Below are 22,297 nucleotides of genomic sequence, written 5' to 3'. Positions count from 1 at the left end.
TAGCATGTCTCTGTAAGATGATATTAAAATGCTTATTTTTATGATCAAAGCTCTGTAGTTTTTATTGTGGGAGGCAAAACATATAATGCAGTGCAGTACAATGATGATTGAGAAATGAACAAATAAACATTCCTCAAAGTGGCTTCAATCCAGTAAATGTTCATCTTGAAATATTATTAACAATATAAAAGTTATTTTTACATTTACTTAAAATTCAGTTAAGATTTCAACGTGCCACGACCTGAAGGAGGACGTTTTTACAATTATACTAAAATGCCTTTTACTTGCTAAATACTGCATAAACTATTGTAAAGGAAAACAATTATACACACTATCAATCATACGATAGGCATATATTATATTGTGTAAACAGGTTTTTCAGCAAAGATTTGATTATGGTGATAATTTAGAGGAATTACAAATTTGCATATCAAATATGATACAGACACATGGCATGTGCATTTAAACACACGCTTGCATGTGACACAAAGCTTTTCTCCCTATAATGATTCATTATTTCATGTCTTCCGCTTTCCTGACATTTTGTACATGATGTTCCATTATTGCAGGGCCGTGTGGGGCAAGCTGGCAGGCAGATGAGAGTGAGCGATAGCAGCGGGCAGGGAAACGCAGCCTAGAGATTTTGTGTGACGTGACGGCTTATGCCTTTCAGTGGCAGTTCAGCCCTAGTTATCAAGCCCATCTCAGGGGCTAAAATGGATCTCTGGAGGTGGGGGCCGAGAGGCAGCTCGCTTTGCTCCAGGGAGAGGGCCTGTCAGCACGGTCAGCCTGTCACCGGCAGCCCCTCTCTCGGGAACAGGGCCTTGGGTAGGTTAGAAGCACTCACTCAGACATGTAAAACCATGTTTTGAGTCAAATATATTTTTAAGCATTAGTTGAAAGTGTAGGGATGCTACATTTGTATTGAGCCATTTGTATCCACTTAATGGAACATTTAGTTCTCATGCATAGTGATAAATGTGAAACTGTGCACAAGTTTATCATACAGGATGTTATCTTACCTTTTTTTCAGGAATTTTAAAAGGAAAATCACATTAGATAGCGTTTTTTAGAATATTTTAAACATTTCATGGCAGATCCTTTAGTATCAGACTGCTGTGACAAATATTGAAGCTTTTGTGCTCCCAAAACAGTGCTATGGTGGTACAGTGAAGGTAATGTCAGTAATGTCATTAACACCATGGTACTGATAGATTACCTTATTTACATATTGTACCATGTTATGTATTTTTTATTCAACTTATACTAATTGGAAAAACTCTGTGGCGATATTTTTGCAAAATAAGATATTACGTTGCTTCTTGCTCGTTTCATGATACTTTCAAAGAAATGTCCAATTGATTCGCACTAAAAGCTTGTTCAGTTTTATCCAAAATAGAGTGAATCTGGCAATGTTTTTAGTATGTTGTTGGTTGTACGTATCGCACCGGCTTAGAAATAAAATGTCCAGTGAGTGGTGCTAAAAGGTTATAATGTTTTATTGCGTATGGAAATAACGTACCAACTAAACTAAATCTTAAACCCATAGTGTTAACGAAAGTAATAATTAGATAAAATGCATTTGCTGAAGCAACCGTCCCATTTGAGCTTGTATTAGATCATGAATTGTGTTTCACGGCACTGCAAGGAAGCAGTCAAGTGCTATGCTGTACCAGGTTAGCAACAGAGCAAGTTTACCATGTCAGAGAAAAAAATAACTTGGGGCTGGTTATGTGATGGAAAAGTCAAAATAGATTAGTTTACAAATCATGCACAATGGTAATGTTTTGAGTTCATTACATAGTAGAACCATGCAAAAATAAGTCTTTATTAATAGATAATTTGCCCTGTAATCAGAATTTGTGTGAAAAGTAATGAAGGGTGTTGCTGTTTTACTGCCCCTAGTGTTCATTTCAGCTGAACTGCAGTGAATTGTACTGCAGTGAATTGTATTTATAGGTATGTTTTTGGAGTTTTGCAAAAATGTAGATATGAGCCCATGTTGTTTTTACTACTCATAATAAATATAAAAAAATAAATAATTACTATTTATTTTAATTTATACAAGACACTTCAAAGTACAACATGGTATGTCTAAACATGGTATTCCTATGCTGGCATATCCAAAACACTTGTAAAAGCATTTTACATTCTGTTAGTGCAGAAGAGTGAATAATAAAACAAAATATAAGGATTTAAGTTGGCTTGATGAATAAGTTAAAAAAAAAACTTGTTGGTATATAAAGTGTTTTTTAGGCCTTTGTCAGTAAACGTGTAGTCAAGTTTCAGAGTAACTGATCAATTTTCAGCCAAAAGTTCAAGCTGTTCTCTGACTAAAACATGTTATAGCGTCTTATAATGTCGCCTTGATCCCCCTCTCATTTGATAAACAGATGACTGGAGTGTAACATGCTGTCTTTTTGATGGCCTTTAGCTCTGAATCTTGGCAAGAGTTTTCACTGTTCTATCCACTGCATGGACAATGTGTGGAATGGAACACTCCCTGACTCCAAGTGATTGCCGCAGCCATTTATTTTAAGGGCACTTGACAGCTAGTCAAAATAACTCCCCATTTAAGCCTGTACTGTATTAGGTCATCCAATAAGGGCCGTGTGGTCGGGTTGTGTGATGTTTATATCCAAAAATGAATCTATGCCGCCAACAAATGTTTGGAATTACAACTTGGTTGTGGGGTGAAAGCACTGGCTGTGCTTTGTAAGGCGAGTGCAGTTACTGATGACCGGTCAAAGTTTTGACCAGACTTTGACCTAGCTATAACTGGTGAGCCAAAATGTGTGTGGGTGTCTAAGTGTGAAAGCGACTCCGCAGATTAATTGCTGAAATAAATCACACGCACACTCAAGTACACACATTCACTTACACATAAACGCATCCATGTAAACGGGTCCTATTTGCTTCTTGCTTGTCTAGTAATTTGTAAATCTATCAAACAGAAACCTAGAGCAACAGCACGGAACCGTGATTGATAAAATCGGCCAAATGTACTGTAGGCCTACATCTCTCAGAAGACAGAAAAATGCTCACAAGCATATCCACACCAAGACACACACGCACATGGTGTTAACGGTGACTGCTGATGGTTTCGCATTTTTAATTTGCAAATTTATGCTGACATTTGAAAACACACCATCAGTTTAGCTGCACAAGTTCAGCTGGGCCAAGCATATTATCATTTTGTGCTGTATAATATGATTTCCTCAAGTGAACACTTACATGCGCGTGCATTCACACACATGCACCACGCTTTGACTTATCTCCCGACCGTGCCTATCGAAACGAAGATGTTTTGCATGTTGTTTGGTGTCAGCCTCCTCAAAAGCACTACTAAAGCTTCTTTTGTCATGTTGCGTCCAGTGTTATTTTAGAATTATTTATACATTAGTATTTATTGATATTTTCAGTTTTAATTTTAATTTTAGTTGAAGTCTTAGTTATTTTGTTATGTGCTTTGTCATTTTTTTATCATTCATCTTGCTTATTTTATTTTAATTTTAATTTTAGTAATTTTAGTAGGCTACTTCAACTTATATCAATTAATTGCCAGGGTGACATTTACAATTTCTGTTTAAGTTTTATTAGCCAATTCATTAGCTCCTTTAGGCAAATAACTAGAAGTAAATAGTTTCAGTTACCACAAAACGGAGAAGTTTTACCTTTGAGTTTTCTGCATGCATACATGATCGACGAAAACGATTAAAAACCCTGTATTCTGCTGCCAGGCCATTAGATGGCGATTAAACACTATAGACTGAACATGTAAAACGCATGTGCATGAAGTCATCCTTTTCACAGATTCACGTTTTTGTTTCCACGGAGACCGATTTCTAAAACTTGCACTTTTAAACCTGTTTTTAAAAGTTTGCGTTTTCAGACACCCAAAACGCTGTTGTCGTGTAAACGAACGGCCAAAATGAACAAAAAGTTTTATGTTTTTAGTTGAAAATGGAGTCTTGTAAATAGGGATGTGCACGAATATTCAAAATTTCGAAAATTCGTTCTGTAATTATTATTCGAAAAATAAAATACTATTAGAATTTTACTGTTTTTCTTTCATTTCTTTTCGCAGTTATAATTGAATGCACTGGGTGGCGCTGTGGAGCGTGTTTAACAAATGTAAATGATTGTATTTGATCACATAATGTCGTCGTCTGCATCGCGAAGTTTGGAATTACTAGATGAAAATAATATTACAAAATGGAATTACTTTTAATTCAATTATTAATGAAACTGAGTTATCATAATATCACCACCACAATGAGAAATCACATGAAATCCAAACACCAGTCGACTGAGGAAGCAGCTGTCCATCATTGCATTAACACTGCAGGTAAGCGCAGCTTTACCCGGGAATCGTGATCTGAGATGATATCTTCTGGTTGCAAAATTATTTTGAGACATATGCTTCCTTTAAGTTTCGTTGAGGGAGACAGGTTTGAGATAGTGCTGTTAGTAATTTCACTTTGCGCACTGTCTCTGCAACGTCTGTCAGCGCGGCACATTTTCTCACTCGAGCATGTGGATATTATTGTTTTTCTCAACATGAACATGAAACAATATAAACACGATAATGCTGACTCGAGTACATGTACGTTCTGTATGATAACTGCGCAGTCTGCTTTATTAGCGTTTTTTTTCGTTCGCGCAGCTTGAGCTTAAATGCTTTTTTCTTTATATTTTTTGTTTACTCATTGTTAAATGTTTTCAACTAAAAGAAAACCTTAATATATATATGTAAGCTTGTTCAGAAATGGTGACAAAAACTTAAACGTAAACTTAAAAAATAGTCTCTGTATCGTTAAACGACATTTAGATAAATGAATATTACATTTTTATGATCCTGAATATTCAAATTCAATATTTTTGAAAAATGCCCATCCCTACTTGTAAACAGCCCTTTTAGCTGTCTCCCTAATCAAACACCCTGAACCTTCAATTCATCAGCTCATTAATAAAGACTCCAAGGCTGAATCTGAAATCGCCCCCTTTACTCTCAAATAGGGCATTATTTGAAGGGACAGCCATTTGTAGTGGTGTCCAAAACCATAGCGGACGATATTGAGTGCACTCATTCTATCCCACATTGCACCGCAATAACGTGTGTACAGCCGATGTACGTTCAAAGGCTGTCCGAATTATCTCACTCGTTCTCATTCATTCATTCAAGTGAACTGTATTTCTGGACTAACATAGGGAATAGTGATTGAGGGTTTAGGGGGCGATTTCGAATTCAGCCGAAGACAGTGTCAAACTCAGCTCCTGGAGGGCCACAGGGCCCTGCTGAGTTTAGCTCCAACCAGCTCCAACCAGCTCCAACTCACCTGTTAAAAAGTTTCTAGTAATCCTGAAGACCTCGATTAGCTGGAGGTGTGTTTCATTTGGGTTGGAGCAAAACTCTGCAGGGCTGTTGATCTCCAGGACTGACATTGACCAGCCCTGCTCCAAGACCTCAAATATGTATGTTAGAATAGATAAGAGAGTGCACATGTTTGATGTCTGTTGTGGGTACTCCAGGATCAGGATTTGAAAACATTGGTTCATTTAATTTCACTGGTTATATCTCTCATTTTTCATGAACCAGTTATATTTAGGTCTATGTCATGGCTCCATCTTGCTCCCAGAGGGCCACCTTCCTCCAAAACACCTGCCTGGAGGTTTATAGTAATCCTGAAGACCTTGATCAGCTGGCTAAGGTGTGTTTAATTAGGGTTGGAGTTGAGCTTAGCAGGATGCAGGATTGGACATCCCTAGTATAAGTAGTATTTTCCTGGAATGATAATGTCTATGAGAGCAGTGACACTGGTGCCCCAATGGGCAATGCAGATAATTGGTTAGGGCTGTTTCATCACACTTTTGGAGTGTTTGACTTCTGGTGTTTCTCATATGCAGTGAATTAAAAAATAAAAAATTAAAAAAGAGTTGGACAATTTTTCAGTTGTATCAGGGCGACCACTTAGTTGCAATGGTTGCGAAATGCAACAGGGCCCTGTCATCAATAAGAAACCTCTGAAGTTTTGATGGAGAAGCTTGTCTAACAACCGTAGAGAGAGTGAATTCCAGTGGGCATAAGCAAATTTATTCACTTTGCAATGAAGGGAGGGGAAAAACAAGGGAGTGCAAGGAGGAAGGAAAGAAGAGGGAGGGTAACATCACTTGCAGTTGGAAAATAGTCCCCGCAGGGCATGTTTGGAGAAGCACAAGTTAACATAAAGCTTGTTGCTCTGCTTACTTGCGTACTCTTGCATTCTGCTTCTTTCCCAGGCTCTGGTTTCCTGTCCTGCATTCATTTCCATGCTTCTGACATCCTTCTCTGTCCATACACATATTTTATTCTTGTATGCTTGCTTTCCCATCTCTTGCTCTCATAAAGTGGTGGTTGCATGTGGGACCTTTCTTCAGGGGCCTGTAGCCTCAGCTGATCTTCATTCTTAGCCACCTGATGCTCATCACAGAGCCAAATTTAACACCCCACACACATCTGAGGGAGAGAGTTTGGGGGGGGAAATTGTTGCCAAGTGATATGGAAGTCTGTGTGTGGAAAAGAAAAGTAAATATTTTTTTTAAATTCCATTTTGTGCGTTATTGGCATATATTGAGATATATATATAAAACATTCACTTTCAGGATATTTTGTTAATGTGATTGGAATGAAACCATTTACCAAAATGGTGCCGTTTAATTAGCGTTAAACGAGTTTTCTGCCATGTTTGACTGTTTCAACGTTTGTTTCAATCATTGTCAATTTTTCATTTACATTCAATGTCCATAGTTTGTGAGTCAACTAGAAGAAAAAAATATCATTAAATAAATTAGCTTAATTGATTATTGAATAATTGTGGGTTGTTTGCTAAATTCAAACATTAATTTTGGTTTCTGAAAAAAATATTTTTGGTGCTGGACAAAAATGAGTTTGTGATCACAGGATTTCATTGAGGAGGGATAGCCTGAATTAATAACTGCAAACATCACTTACTGCATCCATATACTGCTGCATGTTGATAAAGTGCAAAAACACACAGAAAACACTCACACTCTCGCACACTCTTTTTCTCTAAATTTATCTTGACACAGAATTGCTCAGTTATTTTAGTCTAGTATGAAATGAACCTTGTTTTAGCGCAATGCTTGATTGACAGGTGAGTAGGAGGTATTTTCTGGAGCATATGAAGACGGATTACACTACAAATGCAATATTGTCGTATTCGTTTCAGACTGCCTCTGAGTGAACCGAACTTATTATTTGACGTACTTTGGAGTACCATGTAAATACCCTGGTATATGAAGTACCACTGCATATGCTGGATCAAAGTATTACCGTGCTAGATATGAATTACCTTTGGCTTTGATCTTAACACATATCTCCTGTGTTTGTTTGTGTGTACAGCATGTTTGTACCATTTAAATGGCTGTTACAAGGTTTTTGCTCGCTATGCTCTGGGACACACTATGTTCTGCCAGTTGAGTGTCATCTGATGATGGCTGCTACCCAGAACTGAAGCACCACAGGTGGTGTCACACATGAGACCATTTTTCCATGTCTGGGGACAAGTTATACATGGGGTTTTCCTTGGACATGGTGTTCAGCCTCTTCACTCCTTTTTTATGAGGCTTAGACAGCTTGGTGGAAGTTGCACTGATCTGGTGCCAAAATTCATCCTGGTCCTGATAAATATCCTACATCGACAGTCCACCAGTACAACGGGGCTAAAGGCGCCTCGGGGTAAAAAGGTGCCCTTGAGTTCATTTTCCTCTAAACCACTAGATGGCACAAAAACTTGCCGTAGCACTATTAAAAACATCCACTTTTCAAGATGCATGTAGAAATTTGGCTGAATGGTCTTCTTAATGACTTCCAGTTTTGTTAATTAAATGTAATTAAAGCAACAGTTTTTCAATAACAGAATAATATGTAAAAGTATGGTATTTGGGGTAAAAAAAAAAACACTGCTGTTGACACAATATTTAACATGATTAACAAGACACAATAAATAACATAAGAAATAACTGGCAGACTTTTCATTTGTTGACCTGACATGGGTAGATTCAGATGGTAAAAATAATATATTAAGTTTGGTGTCCACCTTAGAGATAATAACCATATTTATAATGAAACCATCATATTTTAAAATGTGACATTAATCATAGCATGTAATAAAATATAATGTACTGTTACTACTGTAAATCTATATTAAATTATTATGGGATCTCCTTCAATGCTTTCAGAATCTTTACTTTTTAAAATAATTTCATTTTTGCATTTTTAAAAGATATTTTTATGTATTAACATATCTTGATAACAGTATATTTATTGAACACAAAAGCATTTTTAATTTTCAAAATAAAGAGAAAATAGTCAACTTTGTTTAAGTGATTGTTTTTACAAGTATTAACTCATTCATATTAGCATGGCTATAGACAGATTAATATAGACAGATTATGTTGGCTGAAGTATTTGTGTCAATAATACTGTGTGCCTTTTGTAAAAGGCCTCCCACGCCACCTCATATATTTATACGATTTTTTATTTAAACAAAATAAATCCCTTTTATAATTTGTTTTCACACAAAAATCTGTTGCTCCATAAATTTTCAATACGAACATATATATTATTTCTGCAATCACTATGGGGAGTAGGTAATAGCACATTTTTCTTAGGGTGTGCCTTTAGCCCGGTTGTACCCTACTATCCAAGGATTTAGTGGTGGCTTATATTATGCTGATAATTGTGACAATATATTGTACAACAATGCAACAATATATGAACAAAATAACATTTCAGACAGATTTAATGTATCATCAAATATGATAATGGTGCATCAAAAATGGTAGGCTAAACCCAGAAGGTCACACATCTGAGCTTGCTTGTTTATTATTTATTATTAATCATTTAATTAAAAATAAAATGCATTATTTTATAGCATGCAATATTTAAAACTGTTCAAATGTATCCAAGCATATATGTCTAACATGATTCTGAATTTTTAGCAAAAGCCGAATAACGGACAGTTCTGTTCTGGTGTTACCAGTCTTGTACAGTCTTTTCCTTTTAGTACCATTTATTATTTATTTATTATTTATATTTATTATTTCCATTTAGTACCAAATTTATTATTTTAACAAACAGCCCTTTGGTTAACAGTTTAGAATTAAACGTTAAGAAAAGTTGTAACTTTATTTTGGCTTTGTTTAAAGTATTGTGAGATCAGTTTGGTCTATCAAGCTGACTTATTGTTACACCCCTACAGATAATTTGAATGGTCGTACATATGTGCCATCAACATAAGCTCCACATTGTTGTGTGCATTGACATGCGAAAGCTTCCAAACACACACACATACACGCAGTCGCCCTGTGCAGTAATATTCACATTTTGTAACATGTCACCAGTCGTAAGTGCGGGATAGCCGTTGTGTGCTATTTTTAGTCTGGGACAGTAATCTCTTCTAAGAGCCTTTCAGGGCCCGTCTCTTTCTAACCTGGCCGGAAATGCTAAGCCAATAAGCCTCAGGCGTCTGGCTCAACTCGAGGCCAGGAGAGAAAGTGAGTCCCGGTACAGGCGTTTCCTGGATTATTTAATACTTCAGCATCGCAGGGAGGGGGACTTTGAATCTCTGAATTCCACGAATGCTGGTTCTTTTAGGGCTTATGCACTGCAGGGTACAGAGTGTTTTGGATATAGCTTAGTGGCGTCACACTGGACAATTTCATGGAGTTGGTAAATTAACAAACAAATGCTAAATTTCTGCAATGAGGACTGAGCTGATTGGGTGCATTGTAGACTTGCATGGGCACCTTTTAATAGCTCTGTTTGCAGGGCAAAATGAACCACTGTAACATATTCCTAACAGTATATGAGACCAGTTTGAAAAATCACCAGGTTTTTTTCCAGTCTCATTCCTCCATCCATCTGTAGTTCATCCTTTTATTCCTATGATATTCATGATATAAAGTGTGAACTTATATTTTGAGCAGCTGTGGGTGATGCATCCTTGTCATGTTTTGATGGCTAAAAGATGTAATTCAGTGCTGTACACGGATATTATTATTTCTATGTGCACAAATGCACACAAAAGCAAATTTCATTTTGGTTGGTGCTTTAATTTGTGGCCCAGGCCAAGCCATACCTTTTAACCCCTTGAGCCGCAGGGATCCCTGGTGATCCCGAATTTTACATTCAAAAAAATTGTGCATTGTTTTTGAGCTGCTTTATCTCTCTATTAGTAATTGCTAGAGCAATTCTGAGTTTTTCACAGTAAACTGTCAAGTGTTAGCTTTTAAATGATACCTTGGTTTTGTGTATAGTCAGAAGGACTCCTTAGCAACAACCATTTTATTATGGGTATGTCATTTTGCACTCGATTGCCAAAAAGGGGGGCGACTGGTAAGGGGTTAAAAGTTTACATGCATGCATTTACACATAGTGCCTCCAAAAGTTTAGAAATGCTCTAAGCAATATGAGCAGAAGTCCTTATCATTTCTTTGCGTAGATGCATTTTGAAGTCATTTGTAATTATACTTGAAGACCAGCAGATGATTACATAATAATGGCAATATAGACATATCTTCAAGGAGGCAATAACACAAGAAATGCTAGCAGTATGAAGTTTCAAACATTTGAATAGAGATCACAAATAGCTCTAGTACTTTTTCTAGGTACTGGATTTATTCATTCATTCATTTGTTGATTCGTTTGTTTGTTTGTTCATTCATTTTGTGTGTGTTTGTTTGCTTGTTTAAATTATTGGGGTTGCAAAGTGAATATCTGGATTTATGCTGATATTGTCCAAATTTTGCATTATACAATGCCATTTAAAAGTTTGGGATCAGTAAGATTTTTTTTTTTTTAAGAAGTATTTTCTGCTCACCAAGGCTTAATTTAAAGAGTAAACTGCTGTAATATTGTGAAATATTATTACAATTTAAAATAACTGTTCTCTGTTTGAATTTATTTCTTTCTAATATGCTATGCCGGTAAACTTTACAACTGCACCACCGTGGTGGCTGAGTAGCACCAGCGGTGGTCCGCCAATTTTTTTTTGTATGTGAATGCTGTTTTACATTAATATTATAACACGAGTGAACCACAAAGCTTTGTTTACAAAATAATTAGTAGGTTAGCAAATAAATGTTACATCGCATCCATGGAAATTGTATTCTTTGTATTCTGGTTTGCGATCTGGTCTCCCGATTATCAGCGAATTTAACGATATTCCATTAGTTATTCCACTGGACATGTAATCTCTTGTTTCTTTTCCCAAATCTTCACTCACGTCTCACCCATTTTCGCAGGGGATTATAAATGTTTCTTCCTTTTGTTCGCTTTTAATTAGGCCTATTAAGATGGCATTCTTTACGGTGGTAAAGTAGAAAAACGCTGTAGGACAGATTGTCTACCTTTTTAGTTGCATGTCAAACATTTTTTAACACAGTTTGGGCTTATGATTAGACTTGGTAAGGCTCGTCAAGTTTATTTGTAAAGTGTGTTTCACACACTCAGGTGAATTTAGTTTCGCTTTCTCTGGCAGCGCAAAATCAAACATAGCCTAAATGTCATGCCCTTGTGGAAGATAAAATTCGCTCTTCAGATCTTTTACAACAAGTAGAAAACATGAAGATATCTGAAAAGAGATGGATGGTCTCTTTCCTGCTCGTGTCCCACATCCCTCTCAAAGCGCATAGCGGTAGCGGTTCTAGCATGCCAATCACAACGCTTATGTCCGCGTAGAATTGACGCGTTGTTACATTTTTGGAGAGGTGCACGTCAGGGTACGGCGAAGGGTACGCGTGCTACACACAGCCTACGACACAGCTACGGCGTGAGTTTGATGCAGAAGTATATATTGGGCTAAAGGCAAATATCAAGCGTCTTTGTGTGGAATTATAAAATTAAGGTTTTGTAAATATTTAACTTTATTATATTATTTAAGTTACCATTATTTACTGATATTTATTTCAATGCTTTACAGGCTTTAGTGTGTTGTTTCATTGACGGAAGGGCTCAGATAAACACGCATGTATGTTACGAAATGGATGTTTGAGCCTTGTTTATTATTTTTTTATTTCAAAATGTGTTTAATTGAGGTATATATATATATATATATATATATATATATATATATATATATATACTTTTTTTTTTCTACACAACACCGCACCACCGCTGGTAGTTGGTCCATTACCACCGTGGTGGTAAAAAACTGTCACCGTCACATCCCTGCGTGCTCAAGATTTTTTTCCCTATTATCAATGTTAAAAACAGTTGTGTATAATTTATAAATTGTCATAACATTATAAATGTCTTTACTGTCACTTTTGATCAATTTAATCCATCCTTGCTGAATAAAAGTATTCACTGACCGCAAACTTTTGAACAATAGTTTATAATGTTGCAAAAGCTTTCTATTTCAGGTAAATGCTGTTATTTAGAACTTTCTATTCCTCAAAGAATCCTGAAAACATGTACACAACTATTTTCAACTGATAATAATCAGAAATGTTTCTTCAGCATAAAATCAGCATATTAGAATGATTTCTGAAGGATAATGTGACACTGAAGACTGGAGTAATGATGCTTTGCCAACACAGAAATAAAATTACATTTTAAAATATATTCAAACAGGAAACAATTATTTTAAATTGTAATAATATTTCACAATATCGCTGTTTTTACTGTTTTTTTTTAATTATTAAATAAATGCAGCTTCTGTGAGCATAAGAGACTTTCAAAAACATTTAAAAATCTTAACGATCCCAAACTTTTGAACTGCTGTTTACACACAAACAGAGAGAAAAAGGAAAAGGGGGGGGGGGGGGGGGGGGGAACATGTTTAAAGTGCTATGGGAATAATCGTCTCACAAAGTCAAGGTCTGGTAGATCTTCCCTCACCTACAGGAGATGGAAGTCAAGGTAAAAGATAATGCATTTATTTAGTAATCAGCAAATAGCTTTTATCCAGTAGGGGTGAGAGCAGTGCTGTGGGTTCTGATAAGATCATTTGCTTTCAGGTGTTTTGCTGGCTACTGTACTCAGCATTGAGTGTAAATTGAATAGCATGACCTTTTGCAGCTGAATCAAATTGAATGCATTTCCACACACATTTGGTGGTTTCAATTACCATACATTTTTTGATATTGGAGTCTGTAACCCCACTCGTTCCTCATGGTTACTTGAACGAGAGCATGCGTTCATGATAGAACATGCTGGCATGCAATCTAAGCGTTTTTTTGCTTTCTACTTTCTGAATACAGACGTATTCAGGCAATTGACCCTTGTGCAGTTAACACATATGCTTTATTATAGAAAGAGAACTAGTCACGTCTTTCTCCTTTGTTGTCACCCCTCCGCGTGCTTGGTGCAGTGTCGGTAATGATGTGCCCTGCTGCTGATATCATGGTGACAAATGACGGGCCGCCCTGCGGTTTGATGCTCATAAGCCTGCCAACAGCCGAAAGGTCAGAGGGGGATTCGGAGTGTAACAAAGCACTTTTAACAAGAGAAGAGGGTGACTTTACATGCTTAAACATCAGCTTTAAATGTCCACATTTCCACATGCATGGCTGTTCCTCTGTCCTGCTGCATTGAAATGAAACAGGACTCTCTTTCCTTTCATACCGTTCCTCATTCCTTGCATTTTCTTTGGCTGTCTAGCACATCATAGCAAGATCACCATCCTGTATATGTTTATTCCCACAAAAGATTGCCTACCTCTGCAGATTTGCCAACTCTGACTTAAGCGAAGTTCTGTTCACATGCACATTTCAAAAAGGACTAACGACGTGTGTTTTTTTTTCTTGTCTTCACTGCATTAACATATTTAGACTCCAGCTCTTTAGGAATCCGAGCACCCTAGTGTCAGCATTATTGGACAAGTTTCTAAAATAAGTAGTGCATCAATATGTCTGAGCACCGAAAACTATGTTTATTCTAATTGCATTAGAAACAGAGCTGTGGACCATCTGTTGCACCACAGCTAAGAAACAGCATGCAAACTCCCCTTTCTCTCTTCATGTTTAGTGCATCCATTTAAATTGTGAGTTTGTTGTAGTCCCTTTCATCTCTTTCACTTTTCTCTTTCTTTTTGTTAGAGCAACTATCTCTCAGGAGAAATTGTTTGTGGTTCCGATTATCATTATTCTGATTGTTTACATGTTAAAATAAGCAATGGTTCTTGTTGCTGATGAGTTTGATTGGTACCTGTTCAAGCTTCTGGTCGTGGTGTTCAGACAGTGTCAGGGGGGTGGTAATGTTGGTGAGGGTTATGAAAAGTTAATCTTTGCCATACTCCGTCTCTCTGTGATCATTGCCTCTGGAGCAGGCATGCCTCGGTGCCCAGCTTGCAGGATCATTTGCGGGGGAAATGAGGTTTGAAATAGTTCTAGTGATTCCACTGGCAGAATCCTATTTTTGAGTATGACATATGACTGCTGTGCCATTTATGTATACTGTGACAATCTGGTTAGGCTTATTGAGGGAGGCTTATATTGGAATGTTTTGATAATGTCAATATGATGTTTGACTTATAATAGGTATGGGGTGTCTTCTTTTTTTCTTTTTGCTGACCATTAATTAAATTAGTGTCATATTCAGTGCTCTGTACCATGTTTCTCTCTCTCTTCCTACCCATAATACTATGACCAGGCCAAGCTCACATAATGCAGCATGTTACTTGGATTTTGTTAGCTGTGGAATCAGAGGTAAACTAATCATTCTCACTTTCCATTAAGCCTATAAACCTTAAGTTTTTTAATATTTTTTCAAAACTTTCAGGTGAGGCTTTGTTCAACCAGCATTCGAAGTTTGTCTTTACGGGCTTGTACTTTTCTTGGCATGCAAACCTTGTTTGTGTTAAAGCAAGAATTAGTCAAATTAAAGACATATTGAAATGAGCAAAACAATATTCAGAGTTGTGAATTGTTTTGGTTTTAGAGAGAATAAAAAGAGAAAGAAAAATCTATCAATCTTCACTTTAAACTTTTTCCACATATTCTAGCTCATTTAATGTCTTCCCTGTAATTGTGCAAGGCTTTGGTTGTAAAACTCACTCTGAGTAATTGACTTTCCAGGTTTTATTACCTGCAGAGTTTTCCTTCTCTGTCGCAGCGGAGATGCAAGGCCGCAGACACACAGGAAATACGAACTGCATATTTTACTATCTTTTTTTTAAATTCTTTCGTCACCTGTGGGGTATTCGCTCAGATCCCTGAATGATATTGGATGGATTATTTTTCAGTTTGCAGTCAAGTTAATTATGTGGGTAAATTATGTGGTAAAAGAAAAGGACCACGCTACCTGTTATCAGTGGCATAAGTTATATCTCAGGAATAGGTATCTTAGGTGGAACTCAATAAAAGAGTTAAAGCAAGGACAATTTCAAAGACAGCCTGTCTGATAACAAAAGAGCGCACCTGATAATGAATGAATGGTGAATGCTGGCATGCCTCTGAAGTACTAAGGGAAAGCTAGATGGAGTGTGACTACCGAGCGCTTGCCAGTGTGTTTTATGGCTAATTGAAGCATTTGTGGTAAAACAGCCATGAATGGCACCCTTTAGAATTAGAGCAGGTTAATATATTGTGATCCCACAATTAGCCCACGATTGTTAAGATCTGTTTAATTCGGTGGGGTCCATTAAGCGGAATGGGAAAGGTCCTTTCTATTTTTCTTCCCTTCTTACTCAAGGCCATTTCTCTTTGGAGCTGCCAGAGGCAAGCGATGGCTGTGGAAACGGCTCCAGAGGTTGCCAGGCAAATCTGACCACTCTGGCACTGGGCTGGATGTACTTTGCAAATGTTGGTTGCACTTTGAATTATGAGTCTGAATGGAGGACAAAGGTTACTGAGCCTGTTTCATAGAATATGAGATAACCAATGTTGAAAGAGGAGTGCAGGTTTTGGCAGAACGTTTGATTGCTGTATAAACCCTGGAGCACCCTCTGTCATTCTAGCTAAAGTCTGAGATAGAGTTCATACTTAACAAGTAGTTTTACTAACCACCAGTCCTTATTTGCGTGCATGCTGCTATTGAGAAAACTGTTTCCGTAAAGAAGATCTTCAAATGAATAAAAACTTTTCTCTGTAAATCAAATGATGAGCATCTATGGGAAGTCATCCTGAATAACCAGGATCAAAATTAGCTGGAAGGAAATACTTATTGTTATTGCCCTCTGTTTTATTGTCTGCCTGGGTTTTTATGAAGTTGCAGAAGACAAATTGCGGGAGACAGCAACAGCATAGCTCAAAGAAAGGACATTATTAGCCAACCATTAAATTGCAGCAGGCTAAGTCACAGGCTTTGAATTTCTTTCTAGCTGCTTTACGCCAGAACTCAGGTGTCCCTGTGAATGTTTTGTTACATCTCGGAAATATGCACTGTTATCTAATCCAATACAGAATTAGGAAACATGTCCTAAGGAGGGTATTCTGAATTCAGTGAAGCCGGGCTTAGTATTTTCTTCCCTGTCAGTGCACCAATCAAACGTTAGCACTATCAGCACTGAAATCTCTTAAATTGAGTGAGATAAGTAAAATGGCCTTGTTTTGATGTCTCAAAAACTGCTCCCGTGAGCATGGGGAGATGCTGGTATGTAATCGTGGGAAACTATTAATAGAAAAGGGATCAAACGGGGTGATCGTTGCACATGGGACTGGAGGCTAAGCAATGCAACACTTCTATCTAAAGAGGACAGTCCCCCTGCAGACACCACGATTGTGCCCGGACGCTATCAGCAAGCGATGCTAATCCTGTGGTGTGCATAAAAGGATTTGTTCTTGTTGGCCTGCATACAGGCTTGCTTGGTCCCCCAGCAATTTTGGTGTTTATCTTTTGCAATGGCTAAGTCCCGTGGGTTTTGGTGCTGGAACTTCCAGTGCCTGTGACTTTTCCACAGCCACTCTACAGATACTACCCCTTCTGTGTTACCATCTGCAGAAAAGACAGAGACGTGAACATCAAAGACTGGAAGCAGCGTTAAGCATTTGATTCTGTAATCACACTTCATATGCTCAAAAAATATTGCATCTATTTCAGTTCACAATAAGGCTCCTTATCTATGGATTGCCAGCTTGAATTTTGTTGATGAGCCATTTGAGACGTCTGAGTTAGCGATTGGAGGAACTTAACTTCCCTCTTTTTGTTTCTTACCTCTTTCTTGCTACTTCCCTGGGTAGTTGCTGTGTGTCAGCTCAGTTAATGGGTTTCTTAGGGGAGATATTATTTTGGTCCAGTAAGCTGCATGTTTAATGTATGACTGACAGTGCTGACTCATGTGGCTTAGGCAATTTGTAGTTGAAAGAGATTTTGTAGTAAAAAAAAAATGTCTCCATCCTCTATTAGCAATTATAGAGCACTGCTCCACTCAGTCTGAAAACAAAATGGACTTCTCCAGACTAAAATGTCCTTTTTTTCACTGTTCGTTCTCTTTCCCCTTTTCTTTTCGCCCCCTTAAGAAGATAGATGAGGAAAATGAGGCCAACTTGCTGGCAGTGCTCACAGAAACCCTGGACAGTATCCCAGTGGACGAAGACGGTTTGCCTTCGTTCGAGGCCCTGGCAGATGGGGACGTGACCAATGCCAGTGATCAGAGCTGTCCTTCCACCCCCGATGGCTCGCCACGCACCCCAGAACCAGAGGAGCCTTCCCTGGTAAGATATGCTCCTCCCATGCTTCCCGTGTGCCCAATCCTATTTTGCCATGAAGCAAGGCCCTCTCATTCTGTTTCCTTCCATTGGTCTTTCTCCGTCCCAAAGTGTTTCACTTTTCCTGACTCCCTCTGTCTGGTCTTCACTAGCACCAGATAAGGAGATGCTGCAGGCCTATCACCAAAAATGGGTACAGACTCGCCAGACAACAGCTCTGGCAGCCTCCTATTGATGTCTGCACATAACATAACCATAGCACTGTTGAAAAAGCAGATCAAAGTAGATCAGTGTTCCTGAGGTGTTAATTGCATTGTTCATTACTGCACAAAGAAACATGCACAACACTGTCAAGCTGAAGCAGTGAAAAATATGCTGAAATAATTAAATTTAATCAAGAAAACTATTTTAATCTGCATTTTCTCTAATAAACCAGCAGCAGACAGCAAAAGTTGAAATCCGCATAGCATTTGTTTTGTTGTATGTTAGCAGATTAATGCTCATCACATGAGAATCTGATGAGTATCACAGTAAAAGCATTGCACCAGGTCTACCTGAAAAACTGCCACAATATTAGTTTGATCTGACTCATATCCTACAAAATTAAATCCTTAAAGTTTAAGTTTGCATCACACATAATACAGTAATATATATTGCAGACATGTTTTTTTTCTTTCTTCATTATATGCACATGATACTGCTGTCATAAAATAAATTAGTTTGTCAACTTACAGGATGCTTACATATTATATATATATATATATATATATATATATATATATATATATATGTATGTAAATGGCTTGCAAGTAACAATATTTACAAACAGCAGAGCGTGGTGCATGGTAACAATGCCACGGTCATAGGTTTGATTCTCAGAAAATGCATGAACCAATAAACTGTATACCTTGGATGCAATCTAAGTCACTTTGGATAAAATGATCTGCCAAATGCATAAATGTAATGTAAATGTAATAGAAATATTGTTTGGAGTTCTTTGCATTTTGTAATAAATTCATAGCTTTAATCCTTATGATCTGTTTCTCTGCTGTGTTTGTAGCTGAAGAAGCTCCTCCTGGCGCCTGCTAACTCCCAGCTCAGCTATAATCAATACCCAGGTGGCAAGGCACAGAACCATGCAGCCAGCAACCAACGGATCAGACCAACACCTGCTGTTGCCAAGGTAGCTGCTCGCTGCACTTCTTGCATCAAAGGCCTGGTGTGTGAGCTCATCTGCTAGTTTCATGTAATTTTTTGCTTTCTGATAAATTATACAAATAGTCTAAAGCTTGATTAATTTGAGTCTTTGACGGAGGTGTTGTGGCTGTCTCATCTAAAAGTCTGTTACCCTTAATGACGTTCAGGACTTCTGAATGGCACCATCTCATTTCCACGAAAAAAAGAAAATGTGTGGATGTCTAAGAATTAGCATTGTAGGTCTCATTGTCACAAAAACAATGATTTATTACCACAGACACAGTCATGTTGTAAACTAGAAGAAAAATGAGTTGTTATTTGAGGTGAACATCATGCATAATTCTCTCCCCTTCACACAAACACGCTCGCACAGATGCACAACTCTCTTTGAGGAGTTAATTTTCCATAATGACTTTGACTCTGTTTCTGGAGCTCTGCACATGGCAGTGTCCCAGAGGACACCGCTGTCTCCTCCTGCTGCCTGCATGCAGATCTTCCTGGAGCCGTCCCAAGACCTCGTAATTAAGATTATGGGCAAAGCACACTCCCGTTGCCTTTTGGGAGACTAAACCACCTCTGGGCTAAACCCCTGTTCGAATCTACCTATGTTACCAATGTCCCCTGTTACATGCCATACTCATTCTGCCCCCTCTTTCTTTCTCTATCTCTCTCTCTCTCTCTCTCTCTCTCTCTCTCTCTCTCTCTCTCTCTCTCTCTCTCTCTCTCTCTGTTTCTCTGATTCCTGTTCTTTAGACAGAAAACCCCTGGAACAGCAAACCACGTGGGGCCTGTCCCAACCGGTCCATGAGACGCCCTTGCACTGAGCTGCTCAAGTACCTCACCTCCAGTGACGAGGCCTTCCAGACAAAAGCCAGGGAAGCCAAGAGCACCTGGACAGGTTGTGGCAAGGACAGGGGAGGGGCTTGCACCTCTTCCTGCTCATCTTCTTCCTCTCCATCGTCTTCGTCCACCTCCTCTTTCTCGTCTCTGTCGTCCTGCTCCTCTTCCACCGCCTCCAAAAAGAAGACGTCCTCTGCCTCCCCATCATCACAGCAGCAGCAGCAACAGCAGCAGCAGCAGCAGCAGCTGGCATTGCAGGCCCAGCGAGGTGAGAGCCAGGCAGCCAGCACGTGTAGTGTGGCTGGTGAGGGGGCGGGGAAGTGGCGGCGGTGTACTCAAGGGGAGCAATCCGCCCCCGTTGTGCTGTCCCGTGGAGGTGGCTGTGGCCATGCTTGCTCCGGCGAAGAGGGGAGGCTGCCAGGCCTGCAGCCAGCTGTTGACCCAGGCAGCCTGGCCGCTGCCCGCTTTATTAGGTACATGCACTCTTACTCTCTCCCGCCTAGAGAGACGGGTCATGCAGGCAGCTGTGGTCATTGCCTTGAGGCAGGCGGCTTGGCTGAGGCTGGCCGTGCTAATAGGCACATCATGGTGACCATTAGGAAAACGAGGCAAGAGCTAGAGCACCCCATGCTCAGTCAGATGCTCACCTCCAGGCCTAGGCCGGCCCGTTACCGGGCTCACCTGCAGTTGCCCAGTTTCCCCCAGAATAATAGGCGAGACCTACCTGACTTGGCTCCTAGAGTCCAAGAGAGCCACGGACACTTAGAGCAAGCTAGCCGTGATAACCCTAGAAAGACACCTAGCTTACACAAACAAACATTTAGTGTGGCCGACCAGAGTGATCTTAAGTGTTCAACCGGGCTTAAATTAGACCCAGAGAGCTGGTTAAGCATGCCAGAACAGGTGACAGGAGACCGCTTGCATGATCTGGTAGGCCAAGACGGTGAGGATGTTTTTGAATATGTCATAGGCAGCCCCATGTCATTCTCACAGGGCCTGCCAAGCCTATTGTTCCCAGACTCTTTAGTTCCAGAGCACACGCCCTTCGACTCACAAAAACAGGCACTCTGCAGGCACCTTGATGACCAAGTCCCACCAATGTTAGGTAATCATTGCTGCATCCCTGCCCTCTCTCCTTTGCCTCTCCTCCTTTAACTGCTTCCCAGTTTGACCACACACTAACCCCAGCACTAACACAAACCTAACATTTACTTGGGAGCAAAAACAAAAGCACACAGCCACACATTTCACTCCAAAGGATAAACCTCTGAATTGGCACAAACACTTGTCTGTAGATTAATTATAAATGAAAGACAAGGTACGCCTGTAACACTTTAAACTATCACGTGCCCAATTTCAAACTCAAATCTGTGCTGAAAAGCTTCTTTGTCAGGCTGCCATAATATAGCTGTCTAACTGAGAGATACTCCCTAGCTGCAGTTGGAGACGGTCGCAGCCTCAGGCAACTGCACACGCTTCCTTGACTCTTCTTTCTTCCTCTGCTTTGGTTTCAATTGCATGCAAAATATCCTCTTTTTAGACATAATTTAAGCAGTATGAAACATTTGTGCCATTATTTTTCATGTCATAGTCTGTTTTACATTTTCTACTCATTCTGACTGTTGGAATGTGGTGGACCTTGTATGATGGGCTGAGAAACTGAACACATGCCATCACTCCATCCTGCCTCACAAAGTATGCAGTCAGATAAAGACAAAAACTATGGGGTCAAATTAATCCAAGTATTGGTTTTTCTCCAAATTTGGCTGGAGATGCATCTAGCCTTTCAGTGCAGGGTTGGATTTGCAACATCTTTGCTGTCACTGATTGAGATTGAGATTAAGATATTTAGTTGTAGATGTGGACCTGAAATATCGTGGGCACAGTGTGAACTAGTAAATTAATTACCCATGCTCCTTTGTGTTCTGCAGCCAAACCACCCATCTTGCCACTTCCTTTGACCCCAGAGTCTCCAAAGTAAGTGAGAGAGTTTTTACACAACTTTTGTAGAGCAGACACAATCTGAACAAAAAAAAAAGAAGAAAAAAAGATGAGGCATTTTGTTAATTTCATTTCCATTTGTAAGCTCACACAAACACTGTCAGCACTCCATTCATGTTCTCATATTTTTTCTCCCCTTTGTGTTGCAGTGACCACAAGGGATCTCCGTTTGAGAACAAAACCATTGAACGCACATTGAGTGTGGAGATCTGTGGAACCCCAGGTAAACAAACACAAGGTCTTTGCTCATAACCAAGAAAAGAAAATGAAAATTGTACCAAAGACAAAAATCTCCCTTTTTCCTCCATTTGTCTGATTGTTAATCTGAAATATCATGCTGTTTTTTTTTATCATTCACTTGTAAAGATAAAACTTATTTGGCAAAAGGCAAACTCTCCAACAAGCCTACTTTGATAGTTTAATCAAAGCAAAGGGTTCAAGGTGAACTGATGGAACATGGTCAGAATTTTACACAGAATTTATTGGAAAGTTTCACTCTTTTCAACAGTTAGTATTCTCTCTTTCTCATTTAGACTCTAATGCTTTTTGACTGGGCAGCTCACTGCTTCAATACATCAGAGATAAATTGTTGTGGCATTATTTTTGT

The 22,297-nt window shown here is 38.9% G+C and overlaps 1 protein-coding gene across 6 annotated transcripts in view; it reads left to right on the top strand.

Moving 5' to 3' along the window:
* Positions 1 to 22,297, top strand: part of ppargc1a (peroxisome proliferator-activated receptor gamma, coactivator 1 alpha) — a 53,163-nt gene that overhangs the window by 8,442 nt on the left and 22,424 nt on the right. For 2 of the 6 annotated variants that reach the window (XM_077201870.1, XM_077201871.1), the window contains exons 3-7: positions 17,464 to 17,658; positions 18,713 to 18,835; positions 19,603 to 19,957; positions 21,621 to 21,666; positions 21,840 to 21,913. In XM_077201870.1, coding sequence (XP_077057985.1) covers positions 17,464 to 17,658; positions 18,713 to 18,835; positions 19,603 to 19,957; positions 21,621 to 21,666; positions 21,840 to 21,913 — 793 coding nt within the window. Of the gene's footprint in view, positions 1 to 17,463; positions 17,659 to 18,712; positions 18,872 to 19,602; positions 20,795 to 21,620; positions 21,667 to 21,839; positions 21,914 to 22,297 lie in introns of all 6 variants that reach the window. The other 4 variants (XM_077201869.1, XM_077201868.1, XM_077201867.1 and 1 more) reach the window with 4 other exon arrangements.

This window comes from Siphateles boraxobius, unplaced genomic scaffold (genome assembly GCF_051911475.1).
Source record: "Siphateles boraxobius isolate OS27281-9 unplaced genomic scaffold, OSU_SipBor_1 48, whole genome shotgun sequence".
Lineage (NCBI taxonomy): Eukaryota > Metazoa > Chordata > Actinopteri > Cypriniformes > Leuciscidae > Siphateles > Siphateles boraxobius.
The sequence above is the reverse complement of the archived record's forward strand: the minus strand, read 5'-3'. Positions and strand labels throughout refer to the sequence as shown.